The sequence below is a fragment of the Stenella coeruleoalba genome, assembly GCF_951394435.1.
Source record: "Stenella coeruleoalba genome assembly, chromosome: 10".
NCBI classification, from domain to species: Eukaryota; Metazoa; Chordata; class Mammalia; order Artiodactyla; family Delphinidae; genus Stenella; species Stenella coeruleoalba.
This window is the reverse complement of record NC_137156.1, coordinates 65091094-65109268: the sequence shown is the minus strand read 5'-3', so window position 1 is coordinate 65109268 and position 18175 is coordinate 65091094. Positions and strand designations below refer to the sequence as shown.

The 18175-nt window shown below is 37.7% G+C and overlaps 1 protein-coding gene across 3 annotated transcripts in view; it reads left to right on the top strand.

Moving 5' to 3' along the window:
* SMARCC1 (SWI/SNF related BAF chromatin remodeling complex subunit C1) overlaps positions 1-18175 on the top strand; it is a gene marked incomplete at its 5' end in the record, with an annotated part of 203228 nt that overhangs the window by 98422 nt on the left and 86631 nt on the right. For all 3 annotated transcript variants that reach the window (XM_079933951.1, XM_079933950.1, XM_079933949.1), the window contains 5 exons: positions 1211-1270; positions 9314-9351; positions 12113-12234; positions 15394-15465; positions 17875-17988. In XM_079933951.1, coding sequence (XP_079790077.1) covers positions 1211-1270; positions 9314-9351; positions 12113-12234; positions 15394-15465; positions 17875-17988 — 406 coding nt within the window. The remainder of the gene's footprint in view (positions 1-1210; positions 1271-9313; positions 9352-12112; positions 12235-15393; positions 15466-17874; positions 17989-18175) is intronic.

The window sequence follows — 18175 nt, the reverse complement described above, 5'->3', positions numbered from 1 at the left end:
CCACTCACTGCAACTAGAGAAAGCCCACACGCAGCAACGAAGACCCAGTGTGGCCCCCGACACAGCCAAAAAATAAATAATTAGTTTAAAAAAATAAAATAAAAACAAAACTATAAAAGTAAATTTCCAAATACTAATGTACTTTAAACAAGTGTTAGTCTTAGAGAAAATATTCATTACCCATTTAAAAAACAAAGAATTAAAACCCTAAATATGTATAAAGATTCTTAAACTTTATGGAATAAAGGACAAAGTATTATGTACTAGTAATTTTATTAAAAAACCTGGGATCAATAAATGTATGAAAAGATGCTTAATCTCATATAACCAAGGATATGTAAATCATTAAAGTAACTTTTCATCCGTGTGATTTCCAAAACTTAGAAAGTAGATGATCCCCAAAGTACAACTGTTCTGAGGAAGTGAGTACTCTCAGATGCTATTGATGGAAGTATAAATTGATGAAGGCACTTAACACAATTTGGCTATATCTATTAAATTTAAAAAACTGTACAATAACAGTTTTAATTTCATAATCCATATTAAGTAATTACATGCATGCATAAATATAAAAGAATGTTGATTACACAGTAATGAAAAATTGAAAATAAAGTTTCCATTGATATAGGGCTAGTTACCTCATGATCCACTCATGGACACAGAGTGTCTATTAAAAACGAAAGAGACGTAACTAAAAATACATGGAAAGATCACACAGGCGCACTGTTACAAAAGTAGAAACCTAAGTACAAAAGTAGAGTACTAAGGAAATAAGCACAGTTTTGAATTCTACATATATGTATAAAAGGTATTGGTTCTCCCTCAATTTGTCTGTCTTAATGAATGGCACAGAAATGGGAATCCACAAGTGCACAAAAAAACACAAAAAATACTTTTGGTAAAGTGGTTGAAAGGTTCTTTTCAGAGTTTTCTCTCTGTATTGTTATTTCTGTATTGTTTGCTTTTATGATGAACAAGATGGCTGCTTGTTTAATTAATTACAGAATATTGTCTGTTACATTAAGTGTTAATGTTTCTCAGCTGGGCTTGCGGTTTTTACATGAAGGTGAGTAGGTTTTACACAAGGGTAAGTACTGAATGATGGTGGAGATGCAGTGAGAGTCGTGTATTTTTTAATCTTCTATTCTGTTTTCTTAAAAACAAGTTGAACTTTCCCCCTAAAACATAATTCTTTTTTTTTTCTTTCTAGTAAACCCAAAGAAAGATAGTGAAAATACACCTGTTAAAGGAGGAACTGTAGCAGATCTAGGTAAAAATCAGAAAATCTATACAGTTTTGTCTCTTGAATATGTCAGCTCCCTTGATAATCCTTTCGTTACTGAGAGATTTCAGTTGCTATGCTTTCTAGCACAGATATTATCTATGGCTATGTTAGTACCATTGTTATTTAGTTTGCTACCATATTAGGAAATTTAATTTCTTTTTTTTTTTTAATAAATTTATTTATTTTTGGCTGTGTTGGGTCTTCGTTTCTGTGCGAGGGCTTTCTCTAGTTGTGGAAGGTGGGGGCCACTCTTCATCGCGGTGCGCGGGCCTCTCACTGTCGCGGCCTCTCTTGTTGCGGAGCACAGGCTCCAGACGCGCAGGCTCAGTAGTTGTGGCTCACGGGCCCAGTTGCTCCGCGGCATGTGGGATCTTCCCAGACCAGAGCTCGAACCCATGTCCCCTGCATTGGCAGGCAGATTCTCAACCACTGTGCCCCCAGGGAAGCCCAGGAAATTTAATTTCTTATGATCCACTCTCTCCATTCTTACTGATCTGCCTCTCTCAGAGCGTAGTTTTCCTGCAAACTGGCAAAGGTGGTAATATTATATCTAAATCAGAATATCTGAGTTTTAAAGAAACAGTTATAATTAGAGCACTTTTAATAATCTGCCTGAAGTATTTGTTTCACAACATGTGCAAATTGATTTTGTGTCTTCAGAACAAGAATCTGTTGACTGTTAATACTTTGTAAGCCAACAGAAACTTTCCTTGGGACTTCCCTGATGGTCCAGTGGTTAAGACTCCTCTGTGCTCCCAATGCAGGAGGCCTGGGTTTGATTCCTGGTCAGGGAACTAGTTCCCACATGCATGCCACAGCTAAGAGTTCGCATGCTGCAGCTAAGAGCCCGCATGCTGCAACTAAGACCCGGTGCAGCCAAATAAGTAAATATTTTAAAAAAGAGAAAATTTCCTTAACAGGATAAAATGAGAGTCACATCATCCTTTTACTGTATTTTCCAGTTATGGAGTACACTTTCACAAGTAAGGTCTAATTCTTGGATGTGCTTTGAGGGTAGTCACTTGTTCCAGTTTTTAAAAGTAAGGATAGTTTTAAACATCTTTGTTCCTGAAAGTTATATATATAATGATCTCATTTACTTTCTTCATTTGTAAAAATCAAAGGGGATCCTCGTGTTTTCAGTATATATTAAATTTATGAATTGATGGGATTTTAGACCTAATAGGGATTTTCAAGATCTCCTTATGTGGAAAATGAGACTTGTATTTCACTGTGTCCTAGTCAAGTGAATTCTGTATTTCAAATAAACTGCTGTGATTCTTGATGGCAGACATGAGTGGGTGTTTGGGAGAGTTTTTCTACTTCATTTCACTAAATACATCTTGCTTTTTCTGGCATAAAGCCTGTCATTGTACATCAGTGGATGATTCTATTTTTGGTTAAGTTAAAAGTAAAGCAGAAAATTGTCTTGATGACAGTTTATATAAAGGTGGTGTTAGGTCAACAAAATAAACAAAAAAATGAGATACTGTCAAAATCCTTCTATCGTAATTGTTTTTAACATTATTAATAGAATATGGATCTTTAGTAACTAGTAGTAATTTTCATTTTCCATAAGTTTATGTCACCTATTCTACAGCCATCACTTATCCACTGAATCAAAGGCCAAGAAAGCAAAAACTAACTATAAACAGTCTTTTGTTTTATATTCTTAATAATGTGAAAGGGTAAAATATTGTTAAGACTTGAATACTCTTCACTGGGACAATTTGTTAAATAGAATGATAGTTTATATTTTTAAAGTTATATCCCGAAAAAGAATAATTCTGTAGTTTTAAGGGAGTGGACAATTGTCTTTTTAAAAGTGATGTGACTATTAGAATATTTTTGTCATAGATTTTATCAGAGGAGTCAAATTGAAGCCAATTATAGGAAAAGGATGGGGTTCCAACTGGATTAAAAGTTTTAGTGCTGGGTATAGGAGATCTTCCCATTGTATTTGTGAACAAGTTGAGGTCTCAATCAGGAGTGCTGTGGCTGTGGATGCTGCTGACCATAGCTGGAGAGTTTGGCTCTTTGTCCTGGCCTTTCATCCAGGGACCAACAGGCTTCCCATGTATCATTTAAGCATCTGACTTTCTGCATTGGCTATAACCTGAACCATGCCAAGGGTGACCTGATCCGTCAACTGAGAATTATTTTTCAGAGTTGTTTGTTTTTTAACTGATCTATATTTTGCCTTATATGCCACTGAGCCAAGTATACCCAGTCATTTCTTTCTTTTGTGAAATCGCTGGAAGGTCAAGATTCAGGGGCTGAGGTGAGAGTGTATTTGCCCACATCTAGAAGGAGGAAGAGAACATTTATTGAGTATTACCATCTAGGAGTCAGAGTGAAGGGTGCTCCTCCTACTTTTGTATTATCAGAAGTCTATTTCCATTGGGTACCAAACTCCTTCAGGGATGAAAATCTGTTAAACTAAAATGAAATAGTATAAGTTGACCAGAGAGAGTGCAATCATTATATTGTACTACCCCCATTTAGTGAGAAGTTGATTATCCTTTGGTTTACTAAGACCCAAAGGACAAAAAGTTCATTTTTGACGGCCTTACCCAGAATTCTTTGTTAGTCACTTCCTAAGAAAAAAATAGTCCCTCTGCAGAGTTGGATGACTCAATGTTGGTAGTGCTGTAACTTAACCTCACGTCTGCTTTTAGCGGATGTTTGTCTCTAATTTACAAATCAAGGAACAGGGTCCATCTTTATGTTAACGTGAGTACCTGTCAGGTGTCATGCTACATATGTTTGCGTTTCTCCATAAAACCATGTTAGCCCCGATTCATTGATTAGGAAATAGAGACTGGAGGGGTTCAGTAACGTTCCTAAGTGTACAGCTGTTAAGTGAGAGAGCACAGATTCAGATCCAGGACTGTCTATCTGTGGTGCTAGTGCTTTGTATCATTGCACTCTGCTCTTGTGTCCCGCTCATTTTTCTCAGCTTCTATTCATGCTCACAGTTTTGTGAAGTCATGGGGTACATCCGTGCCTGAGGTTCTTTGATTTGGCTTCTTCCTCTCTGTGGAATGATTGCTTTATCCTTCTCTCAGGTTGCAGCTTAAATGTCACCTTCTCAGAGAGGATTTTCGTCTATATTTGCTCTGAAGGATCCACCCACCCAATTCCTCTCTAAAATGTATTATTTTGTTTTTAGTCTCTGTATAGCAGTTTTCTTTTTTTAACATCATTATTGGAGTATAATTGCTTTACAGTGGTGTGTTAGCTTCTGCCTTGTGACAAAGTGAATCAGCTATACATACACACACATCCCCATATCTCTTCCCTCTTGCCTCTCCCACCCTCCCCATCCCACCATTCTAGGCGGTCACAAAGCACCGAGCTGATCTTCCTGTGCCATGTGGCCGCCCCCCACCAGCTATCTGTTTTACATTTGGTAGTGTATATATGTCCACGCCACTCTCCCACCTCGTCCAAGCTGACCCCTCCCCCTCCCCATATCCCCAAGTCCACTCTCTAGTACATCTGCATCTCCATTCCCGTCCCCCAGGCTCTTCATGACCACCGTTTTTCCCTTTCTTAGATTTCATACATATGTGTTAGCACACACCATTTGTTTTTCTCTCTCTGACTTACTTCACTCTGTATGACAGACTCCAGGCCCATCCATCTCACCACAAACAACTCAATTTTGTTTCTTTTTATGGCCGAGCAGTACTCTACTGTATATATGTGCTACATCCCCTCCATCCATTCATCTATCGATGGACACCTAGGTTGCCTCCATGTCCTGGCTACCGTAAATAGAGCTGCAGTGAACACTGTGGTACACGACTCCCTTCAAACCGTGGTTTTCTCAGGGTATATGCCCAGTAGTGGGACCGCTGGGTCGTATGGTAGCTTTATTTTTAGTTTTTTAAGGAACCGCCATACTGTTCTGCATAGTGGCTGCATCAGTTTACATTCCCACCAACAGTGCAAGAGGGTTCCCTTTTCTCCACACCCTCTCTAGCATTCATTGTTTGTAGAATTTTTGATGATAGCCACTCTGACAGGTGTGAGATGGTATCTCATTGTAGTTTTGGTTTGCATTTCTCTAATGATTAATGATGTTGAGCATTCTTTCATGTGTTTGTTGGCAATCTGCGTATCTTCTTTGGAGAAATGTCTACCCAGGTCTTCTGCCCATTTTTGGATTGGGTTGTTTGCCTTTTTGATATTGAGCTGCATGAGCTGCTTTTAAATTTCAGAGATTAATCCTTTGTCAGTTGCTTCATTTGCAAATATTTTCTCCCGTTCTGAGGGTTGTCTTTTTGTCCTGTCTATGGTTTCCTTTGCTGTGCAAAAGCTTCTAAGCTTCATTAGGTCCCATTTGTTTATTTTTGTTTTTATTTCCGTCTCTCTAGGAGGTGGGTCAAAAAGGATCCTGCTGTGATCCATGTCACGGAGTGTTCCGCCTATGCCTTCCTTTAAGTGTTTAACAGTGTCTGGCCTTACATTTGGGTCTTCAATCCATTCTGAGTTTATTTCTGTGTATGGTGTTAGGGAGTGTTCCAATTTCATTCCTCCATGTGAAGCTGTCCAGTTTTCCCAGCACCACTCACTGAAGAGGCTGTCTTTTCTCCACTGTACACTCCCACCTCCTTTATCAAAGATAAGGTGGCCATATGTGCGTGGCTTTACCTCTGGGCCCTCCATCCTGCTCCACCGATCTACACCTCTGTTTTTGTGCCACCACCACACTGCCTTGACCACCGTAGCTCTGCAGCACAGTCTGAAGTCAGGGAACCCAACTCCCCCAGCTCTGCCTTTCTTTCTCAAGATTGCTTTGGCTATTTGGGGTCTCCCGTGCCTCCATACAAACCATGAGATCTGTGAAAAGTGCCAGTGGTAGTTTGATAGGGACTGCACCGAATCTATAGATTGCCCTGGGCAGTGTATTCACCCTCACAATGTTGATTCTTCCAATCCAAGAACATGGCATACCTCTCCATCTACCTGCATCATCTCCAGTTTCTCTCATCAGTGTTCCATAATTTTCTGCATACAGGTCCTTCGTCTCCCAAGGTAGGCTTACTCCCAGATATTTCATTCTTTTTGTTGCAATAGTAAATGGGAGTGTTTTCTCAATATCACCTTCAGATTCCCCATTATTAGTGTATAGGAATGCAAGAGACTTTTGTGCATCAATTCTGCATCCTGCTACTTTACCAAATTCACCAATCAGCTCCAGTAGTCTTCTGGTAGCATCTCCAGGATTCTCTATGTATAGTATCATGTCATCTGTAAACAGTGACAGCTTCACTTCTTCTTTTCCAATTTGGATTCCTTTTACTTCTTTTTCTTCTCTGATTGCTGTGGCTAAAACCTCCAAAACTATGTTGAATAATAGTGGTAAGAGTGAGCAACCTTGTCTTGTTCCTGATCTTAGTGGAAGTGGTTTCAGTTTTTCACCATTGAGGACGTTGTTGGCTGTGGGTTTGTCACACATGGCCTTTATTATGTTGAGATAAGTTCCCTCTATGCCTACTTTCTGGAGGGTTTTTATCATAAATGGGTGTTGAATTTTGTTGAAAGCTTTCTCTGCATCTATTGAGATGATCATGTGGTTTTTCTCCTTCAATTTGTTAATATGGTGTATCACGTTGATTGATTTGTGTATATTGAAGAATCCTTGCATTCCTGGGATAAACCCCACCTAATCATGGTGTATGATCCTTCTAATGTGCTGTTGGATTCTGTTTGCCAGTATTTTGTTGAGGATTCTTGCATCTATGTTCATCAGAGATATTGGCCTGTAGTTTTCTTTCTTTGTGACATCCTTGTCTGGTTTTGGTATCAGGGTGATGGTGGCCTCATAGAATGAGCTCGGGAGTGTTCCTCCCTCTGTGTATAGCAGTTTTCAACATTTGATATCTTACTGTTTGTTTATTTTGTCTTCCATCTCCTGCCACTCTTAACTGGAATATAAACTCCATAAAGACAGGGACTTTTTCTTGTTCATCATTGTGTCTTTAGCATTTTTTTAAAAAATAAATTTATTTATTTGTTTATTTTATTTTATTTATTTTTGGCTGCACTGGGTCTTTGTTGCTGCATGTGGGCTTTTCTCTAGTTGCAGCGAGCAGGGGCTACACTTTGTTGTGGTGTGTGGGCTTATTGCTGTGGCTTCTCTTGTTGCGGAGCATGGGCTATATAGGTGCATGGGCTTCAGTAGTCGTGGTACACGGGCTCAGAAGTTGTGGCTCACAGGCTGTAGAGCGCAGGCTCAGTAGTTGTGACGCACGGGCTTAGTTGCTCCGCGACATGTGGGATCTTCCCGGACCAGGGCTCAAACCCATGTCTCCTGCATTGGCAGGCAGATGCTTAACCACTGGGCCACCAGGGAAGCCCGTGTCCTTAGCACTTGGACGGTGGCTGGTGCATAAAATTTAGTTAAGTGTTTGAAGGCTGGTTCTTTATAACCTGTTAAAATACTACTCATCTTCTTATATCCTCTAAAGTAGGGGTTGGCAAACTTTTCTAAAAAGGACCAGATAGTAAATATTTTTGGCATTTTGGGCTATAAGGTCTAAGTTACAACTAGTCAGCTTTGCCATTTTAATGCAGATACAGCCATTCATAATATATAAACAAATGATCATGGCTTATTCCAATAAAACTTTTATTTATAGACACCAAAATTTGAATTTCAGTTAATTTTTGATATGTCATGATATATTTATTCTTCTATTGATTTTCTCTTTAACCATGTAAAAATAAAAAAAATCATTCTTCACTTGCAGGTATGATAGGAATCCCCAAGACCATCCCCAGGTTTGGAGATTCTCTAGAAGGACTGATAGAACTCAGCATATAGTTGTACTCACGGCTGACATATATCACAGCAACATAGGAAGCATAAACAGATCATAAGGGGAAATAACACAGGCAGAGTCTGGGTGCAGGCTTCCTTATTCTCTCTCCCTTACGTGAGGGATCACACAGAGTGCACTCTTCCCACAGCAACACACATGCAGTGTTTCCATCTAGGGAAGCTTGTTTGAGAGTCTAAGATCAGTGTTTTTACTGGCAATGTAGGGTACCCTCTGCCTAACACGTACCAGAATTTCAGGCTGCAGAAGTTTATCATAAGCTGCGTTGTGCACAGTCCAGGCACAGCGAACCACCCTTCTTTTCAGTTAACTATTGACTAGGAACACACTGAGAGTCAATTTCCCAGATTCCATACAAAAACAGGCAGTGGGCCTGATTTAGCTTGTAGGCTATAGATCCTGACCCCTGTCTAAGCCGTGTGTTTATTTAATGCTTTTCAAATAGCAGATTCTTGGAAATATTTGTTTGAAGGAATAATGAAAAAAAATGGCTTCCTTGTGTTCTCTTTAAACTTTACAGTGCCTTAGTCACTGCCAAGGGTCATAATAATTATATAAAAAATAAAATGTTATAGAAACTTAATCATGTAATTATTTGTGCGGTAACCTCTTACCTTTTCCACCATGGCACTTTTACTTTTCACTGTGGAAATCAGCTGCTTAGTTTAGATTATACATGGATTTGCCTTTGTTCTTTTGCAACACTAGCATTTAGGTCCTGTAGTCCCCTATCCTCAGAAGGTATTAACACTCTTGCCAGGACTTTGTCCGTAGGGATTGATTATCACCTCCTTCTCTACTCCTCATTCTTTACTCATTTCCTCTGGGATCCGAAATGTTATTACTTTGTTTCACTAAACCTCTGGAGGCAAGAGCCCAAACCAAGTTCCTTACCTATTATTAAGTAAGATCATGACTAAGATTGTAGCCCAAGTAGTATTTAATTTTAAGTTCCCTGTTGTTGGAGAATTTTAATGATTTGTGCTTTGAATTTTTACTCACCTCTATGCTTCTGTGTACAATTCTAATTTACTGAATTATTCAAGGTAAATTAGCTTTAATAATGCTCTGTTTCTTTCCTTTTCTGTGGCGAGTATCAGTTCCTTAAATCTTAAGGTTTCCAGGTAATCGAGAGAACATTTACCTGTTAAATGAATTACGTGTTTTGATTTTGCAGATGAGCAGGATGAAGAAACAGTCACAACAGGAGGAAAGGTAATGATTTAGTTAGGCCTGGTGCAACAGTAACTGTAGGGGTCCTGTGTATCGAGCAGTAGAAACACTGATTTGGAAGTTTCCTTAGAAATATTCTGTTTTGAGGTCCTTTTGATATTTAATTTCTTTTTAACACACGCCCAAAATAGTCTGTCTTTCTTGACCCACCCCCCAAATTTTATCAAGAGGAATTTGCCATTTTCCCAGGTAGTATTCCTCATATGCTATAGTTTCTGGTTCCATTTCTCTCCTGGTTGCAAATTAATAATCAGAGCTGCACAATATTCCAGGTGAGCAGGGACCGTGCCTTGCTTTGATTTTCCCACTCCTATTTCTATTAGTGCAGCCCCAGTCCACAACTGATGTAGCCTTTGATCATACTCTTCACTTTTTTTGAGCCTTAAAGTCAGCTACTTCCTGTTTCATCAATTTTGCTGTGGAGACATGTCAATAATTAGGCTGTAGGATGGTGTTGGATTTTAGGCAAGGTTTTATTTCTCTTTTTAAATAAATGGCACCTTGTTTATACAGGTTGTCATCTCTAACTGTGTTAAGATGTGTAACTAATCCTTAATCTCCTTGAAATAACTTCCTTAATGCCGAAAATGGTTAGTTCTTTTTTTTTCTTTTTCAGTGAGTCAGAGAACTTCCCCCATAGTGACACTTGTTGTTTTGTACACAGTCATGAAATGAAAATATTCATGACAGGATTTCAAGGAAAAGTATTTCAAGAAACTCTACTACAGATGGCTCTTTAGCTGAACTGTTCTTATGATCTTTTTCTTTAAAATCAAACTTCTTTATTCAAAGAGCTACTCATAAACATTTATGAATATTACATTTGTAAAAAGACATCATCTTTTAGAGTAGAAAGTATTGGGTGGCAATAAAGGAGACCAAAATAGAAAACCAAAGAATTACCCCCCCACTTTTTTTTATGCCAAGGGTGAGAGTACTTTTGAAACTATAGACAAGTCTGTTATGTAACTTAAGCCTAAGATGGTTAGAGGTGGTTACTCTAACACCAGTCCCATGATATCATCCTGCTTCTTTCCTCACTGAGATGATTAAACTGTAGACTGTCAGCCTTTATTCATTTCAATACCAGCCTCTCCCTAGTTTTCCTGAATAAAGAAAATTTTCTGAATTGAATCACATTGAATTTGTAGAACCTATGCCACAAAAACAAATTAACGATGAGCATAGATTTTGCTAGCTTCCCTGGTTTGGGAAATAAAATTCCTTACCTTTGTCATCAATATTAACATATTTGTTTCAACATCATGTAAGTAACAACCAGCGTTTCCTTGATGATTTCATACATTAAAATTTTTTTTTTGATATTCATTGATCTTAAGGAAACTACTGTCTTAAGTTTCTAGCAGTAGCTAGATCCTCACCTAAAGTAATATAACACAGGAAATTTAGGTTGATTTAAGTTAAAGGTAGAAATTAAACTATGGAACCTTTGTAAAAGAATATGATGCAAAATTTGACTGGTTTCTTAACAGAAAAGAATTTTATATGATTAAAAACAGTAAAAACACCACAGATAAAAGGTTGATAGATAGAACTCTACACAATTTGAAAATATCTAAATGTTAATAAGCTTATTTCCTGTAGTATTCTTTGTGAAAATGTTTAATCTGAAGTTAATTATGAAGAATCATTGTGATAGAGATTGGTAGATGCTCTACAAGCTGTCTGGTCTGGATTCTTCAAGAATTTTAATGTCATAAAATCTCCCCCAAAAAGGAGGCAGGGGTTAAAGGAGACTAAGGAGGCATGAATATCATATATAATATGGACTCCTTGATCAGGTTCTGTATTGAGGAGAAAAATCTGTAAAGGACATTTATGGAACACTTGGATCCCCTTGAATATAAAGCGTATGTTAGATAATATTATTTGAAAGTAATTATTACTGGGAGAATTCCCTGGTGGTCCAGTGGTTCGGACTCCGTGCTTTCACTGCTGTGGGCCTCGGTCGGGGAACTAATATCCCACATGCAGCCAAAAAAAAAAAAAAGTAATTATTACTGTTTACTGGTAGCATAAAAAATGTTCTTGTGTTTTGACCTAAAGCAGTGCTTTTTGAAATTATTGTATTAGCAAAACCAGGTTTTTAGGTGGAATCATTTGCAAAACCTACATAAATGTGATAAAAGTCAGAACTAATTTTCAGCAGTAAGAGTGGTTAAGAGTGTAGGCCCTCTAGCTGCACTTTCTGGAGTTTCATCCTGTTTATGTCTTGTTAGCTCTGTGCATCATTTTCTCATCCACAAAAGAGATAATAAACAGTACCTGCTGTTATTGTGAGGAATAAGTGAGATATTGCACATATCGCTGTTGGCAGATACTTAGTACTCAATCTTTGGGATTGGGGAAACCTTATCATTATGTCTCAGTGTCCTTGTGTTACCTCCTTATAAATTGAGAACTAGTAATTTAGATTTGTGATTCAAGGATTAGGTAAAACTAGACAAATAAGGAGCAGGCTATTGTGGAAAAAGTTTTGGGCTTTCTATGAGTTGATTCCCTCATCTGTAAAAAGGAGGAAAAAAATATGCTATCTCATCTGGACATCTTGTGAAGGTACCTTAAAAACTGTGAAAGGCTATTTTTACTTGAAATTTGTTTTCCTGGTCCTTGAAATTGGATCAGCTAGCTGCATTTTCTGTAACCTGCTATTAGAAATTTGAAAGCTATTCCATATCTCTCTGTAGTTCTCTTTCTCTGAACTTTGGCTTCTTTTCTACAGGAAGATGAAGATCCTGGCAAAGGTGATCAGAGTCGGTCAGTTGACCCTGGTGAAGATAATGTGACAGAGCAGACCAATCACATTATTATTCCTAGCTATGCATCGTGGTTTGATTATAACTGGTGAGTAGGTTGCTTACATCTGTGAACATGGTAATTAGGAGTGGGAAAACTTTCCTTGAAATTATATTGTGCTCAGGACTTCCCTGGTGGCGCAGTGGTTAAGAATCCGCCTGCCAGTGCTGGGGACACGGGTTCGAGCCCTGGTCTGGGAAGATCCCACATGCCGTGGAGCAGCTAAGCCCGTGCGCCACAACTACTGAGCCTGTGCTCTAGAGCCCACGAGCCACAACTACTGAGCCCACGCGTTGCAACTACTGAAGCCCGCGTGCTTAGAGCCTGTGCTCCGCAACAAGAGAAGCCACCTCATTGAGAAGCCCGCGCACCGCAATGAAGAGTAGCCCCCGCTCGCCACAACTAGAGAAAGCCTGCGTGCAGCAACGAAGACCCAACACAGCCAAAACTAAATAAATAAATTTATTTTAAAAATTGTGCTCTTCTGCCCAGGTCCCCTCATCAGTAATCACTGTCACACTGGATGAAGGGGAATGGAAAGTTATTTTATTTTAACTTTGGACTGTGTTCTTTTGGTTGTTTTACTTGGGGATAGAAACTATTATGTTGTAATTTAGGATTATAAAATTTTGTAAACTTGAACCTGACTCATTTGGAGTCAGTTTTAGTTCAGACAGGCAAATGCTTGAGTATTTAATAATTATAAAATATTGATGTTCATTATATGATTTTTAAACATTATGGAAATTTTTAAAGAAAAATTCATCTTAGTACCCAATAATGGCTTCATGTTAATCGGAAACAGGAGCCCTTTCTTGTATAAACCCTGGCATGTAAAAGAGTTCAGGAAAACAACCTCTTCAGCACCCTCCCTGTCATTTATCACAGCCACCGTGGCACCCTTGGAACATGGCTGGAAATAAATGGAGATGTACCTATCTTACTAATTGATTACTTATGAAATGTAACTCTTTCACGTCAGGCTGATTTTTGTTGGACAGTTTTTTATTTTTAAATGTATGAACCAGAACTCCAAATAGATGTTAGTTTCTTTAAGGTACTTTGATTGGAAGGCTATATATTTAGTCTAGTGATGCTGCCCTTACAATCTCGTGGTCCTGTGCATATATATATATATATATATATATATATATATATATATATATATATATATATATACACACACACATATATCTTTTAAAACCAACTTAAAAGAATAGGGTGGATGGTCCATTTGAGTCATAGCTTACTTTTGTCTAAAACCACAAGGTATGGCCTCTACTATTGAGACTTTTCGGCATACTTTTTTTTTTTTGCGGTACGCGGGCCTCTCACTGTTGTGGCCTCTCCCGTTGCGGAGCACTCCGGACGCGCAGGCTCAGCTGCCGTGGCTCATGGGCCCAGCCACTCCGCGGCATGTGGGATCTTCCCAGACCAAGGCACGAACTCATGTCCCCTGCATTGGCAGACGGACTCTCAACCACTGCGCCAGCAGGGAAGCCCCCAGCATACTTTTTAAAACTAACTCTGAATGCTGTTCCTCATTGTTTTGAATGAGTAGAAGCTGAAACAGAATAAGTATATTGCTTTTCTTTGAAGGTCAGTCTTCATTACATTGATTATTATGTTAAATTACTTTGAAATTTGGAAGTTTCATTATTGTTATTTGTAGTTACAGAGTAAGATTCAGAATGGCTTGAGAAACTAGCATTTTCCCCTCAAAAAAGGGGAATGTCATAACAGTACATAGTGTTTTAGGTTTTTATAGTTTACAGAAACACTTCCATTTGCATGGTGATCTTTGCATGTCACAAAGTGTGCTGTTAGATGGACAGTAGAGGTATTAGTTATATCCCTATTTTATAGATAACTACAGCCTCAGTTGAAGTGGTGCAAAGTTGCAGAGTTGCTAATTGGAAGAACTCAGGTTTTCTGATTCCGAATATCCCACTCCTTCTACTACTTGACTCATTCTCAGAACCTAAGGAATCAGCTGCCAGTACTTCAAACATAGATTTTTGAAAAAGAAAGTGGTTGTGATTAAACATTCTTGTGTGTTTTGTTCTTGGTGAAATTGTCTTTGTGGCCTCTTCCTAACCTGTAACATAACAATGAGAGGTATATTAGGACCAGTTTATTAATTGCTTACAGTTATTCTCCTTATAATAAAACTTGGAAATTCATTATACATGTATCTATGGAACATAAATTCATCTTAGAAATCATCTTCCTGTAAGTTTCCAGGTGATTCATTTTATTTATAGTATTTGGTAGTATCCAATTCAAACAATTTAAATGTTACCGAATAATGAAAGAGTGAATGCTTTTATTTGTATTCACAGACTATTGATTTGCTCTTTCCCATGTAATCTCTGTACATGTTGCATATCTGAAAAGGCACTGAGAAACTAAAATGTGTCATCAGGAAAAATACTGATTAGCATTAATGTCAAAACCTTTGTGCTAAATGTACAGTTGGTTTCATTTGTAGAGTGTTTTAGGCCTGATCATTTCACATGGTCTCTATAGTGCTTATCACCTGTAACATTTTATAAAATTATCAGTGCTTTTTATCTGAATGTTAAAAATTAGTTCTGTGATCTTTTTTAAAAGCAGTAAATCACTGAACTATTTTAAAAAATTCAGTTCACCACAAAGTTTCTGAGGGCTGGATGAAAAAGTGCATTAATGTTGAGCCTGAGAAACCGATTACAGTCAATTTCGTTGTCTTTTGGTCGATCATTCATTTCACCAATTTGTTGCCATGCCAAGTACTGTGATTTTTGTCATCCAATTTCCAAAGAACTTTTCCTAATTTGTGGCTCATCATCTAGTTACAGTGTATTATGACAAGAACATAAAATCTGAAGCCTTCAGTGTGTTTTTTGTTGTTGTTTTTCTTCAGTGTTTATGTTTATAGAGTTTGGTTATGGGAATAGAAAAACTACAGTAAGTATTGGGGGTGAGAAAGGGAAAGCTTTCTTTAGCTCTATATATTATATATAAGTTTATAAATATATATTATATACTTTAATTTTATTATTACATACTGTTAATACATAGGAACTTGTGTAAGCCAGTTAAATTTTGCAAGTAGGGCTCAGTTTTTGGTTTTATCAGTTTCACTTTGAAAGTTAAACAAGCTTAGCTCAAATTTCAGGATTTTATTTTTCTAAGAGGGTTCCTAATTGTCTTTTTCCCCTTCAGTATTCATGTGATTGAACGGCGTGCTCTTCCTGAGTTTTTCAATGGAAAAAACAAATCCAAGACTCCGGAGATGTGAGTGAAATGTAAAGATGTAATCCTGATGCTGTTACATATTTTAGTGGGACCAGTATTAAGAAAAATTAATATTTGGATGTGTTTGGCAGGGCGTTCTTAAAGCACCCCTTCTGAGTTAATCTTTGCTATTGTCTGAAAGTTTACAAATATCTTACTCTGTTCAGAACAGTGTTCATATCTCAGCTACACAGTACTCCTTGCTTCAAAGGAAATTGTTTCAAATTTTTTCTTCCTCAATCTTAAACTGTTGATACATACACATCAGCTTTTGCAGCTAAAGACTGAATTCAGTAACAGATACTCACTAAACCGAGTCCAGTTTTCTCCCTAACTCACCTTGTGAGTACCTGTTTTTTATTGATTATATGTATTATATGTAATCTAGGAGAAAGTGAACCTTTTTCTTATTTTCCTTATGAATGACTTCTAGTTAAAAGAATGCCAAGGGCTTCCATGGCAGTCCAGTGGTTAAGACTCTGTGCTTCTATGCAGAGGGCACGGGTTTGATCCCTACTCGGGGAACTAAGATCCCACATGCCATGGGCTGCGGCCAAAAAAATTTTAAATAAATAAATAAGAGAATGCCAAGTATGATGATAATAGCTACATATAAATTGATCTTAATTACATAAAGCATTGTTGTGCTTTGCATTGGAAGCAGAAAAACTTTTATTAGAAGGAAGAAGTTCATTAGGAAGTATTTTTATCTTTGCCTGGTGACCCTTAATTATAGACTTCCAGAAATCCTTGCCCCCTAAAATAAATCCGTATCTATCACACTATAATTACCTTTCCGTGTCTTATCTTCATAGTGTTAATCTGTTGTCTGTTATACACATGTGACTGTGCAAATAGATGTCTCTTGTTTAAATTGTTTAGGGAAGGATGCTTTTACACACAAAGCACATGGGTGTAATACAGAAAATCAAATAATAAATATTTTCTCGTGGTAAATTATCCATGATAGTTTGAGATTCTACGTTTAGGTGTCACAGCAAATTTCAGCTTTTCATAACAAAGCTGTAAGGAGTCATTTAAAACCAAAATCAAAGATTTGGCATAAGAAGCCCAGTCAGGTTTTTTCACCTATTTAGACATGGTATATTCTTCTGGCTAATTTGCCTATTGCCACCGAATTGCAAATTGCCAGTATTTATAAATACTTACAGTTCTTGGCAGTCTGCTATTTAAAAGCACAACTTAGCCCATTTAAACGTAAATTCGCCTTTCAATCTTTGTTTATCCAGCTGTGCTTATACCAGACTCTTTGAATAGTATACCTTTTTTACTCTGATGTAGCTAACTTCAAGCTGCTGTTCTTTTGCTTTACTTTTGTGGTAAGAAGTTTTGCTAGGTCTCTACCTTCTTTACACACTTGTTTTAAGTATTTTATGGCAGAAATGCTTGGGTACACTGTGGATGTGGAATCTGCTATGACTCAGAATCTCAGTTTTTCTCTCCTTTTTTATATGGCTTGTCTTACCTCTGAGTTTGGCTTCATAGGTTCTACTTGTCGCATAGCTGGGATCTCTAAAAAACTGATAAAAAAAAAGTCAGGAAGTATATAACCATTGTCAGAGCCAGAGCCACCACACTTAGCCGAATTCTAGCTCCACCACTTAACCAGCCTTGTGGTCTGGGACAAATTCTAGTTGTGTGTGTGTGTGTGTGTGTGTGTGTGTTCTGTTTGTAATTTTCTTGGCCACTATGCCTCACGAGATGTGGGATCTTAGCTCCCTGTTCTAGTTGTGTGTGAGTGTGTGTGTGTGCATTTTGTTTGTAATTTTCTTGGCCACTGTGCCTCATGGCATGTGGGATCTTAGCTCCCTGACCAGGGATCAAACCTGCGCCGCTTGTGTTGGAAGTACAGAGTCTTAACCACTTGACCGACCGGGAAGTCCCATAGAACAAATTCTTTAACCCTCATCTATAAATAGAATAATAATAGATCCTACCTTATACAGAGATTGTGAGGATTAAATGCATTACTACACAGAAAGTGCTTAGACCTATGGCTGACACACAGTAAATGCTAGGTATATAGTAGTGTAGTTAGGGAGACAGCCTGTGTAACCAAGTGTTACTTGCAAATTTTGCAGGCAACTAAGGATTATTGATTGACCTCTGTGACCAAGGTTGTACTTATTTTACTTCACACTATCTTCATCAGATTACTCTATTGTGCTTATTATATGTTAGTAGACAGTTGTTTTGCATTTTAGGGATTCTTACTCTGAGTTACACTTATGACTGTAAATACTCAGTACATTATCACTATTGTTTATTGGACTGTTGTCTTAACTTTTTGTTGTATTTGGTTGAGGAATATGGAACTGTTTGGCTCTATGAGTTACTGTTTTTGAAAGGATGTGTGTTCACCTTATGAATTTTGCCATTACTTTTTAGATACTTGGCATATCGAAATTTTATGATCGACACATACCGCCTAAATCCCCAGGAATATTTAACCAGCACTGCTTGTCGGAGGAACTTGACTGGAGATGTATGTGCTGTGATGAGGTAAGGATGTCTTGACTTTTTCTCAGATATTTCACTGCAGGTGGTTACTGATACATTGCTAATGTTAGGTTGACTAAACTGGATGTTTTCTTGGTTAATAAAATACCTAAAGCATCTTTTTGTTTTTTTAATTTTTACATTTTACATCTTTTATTGTATGGTCTAATCATAAACTGACCGTAGATGG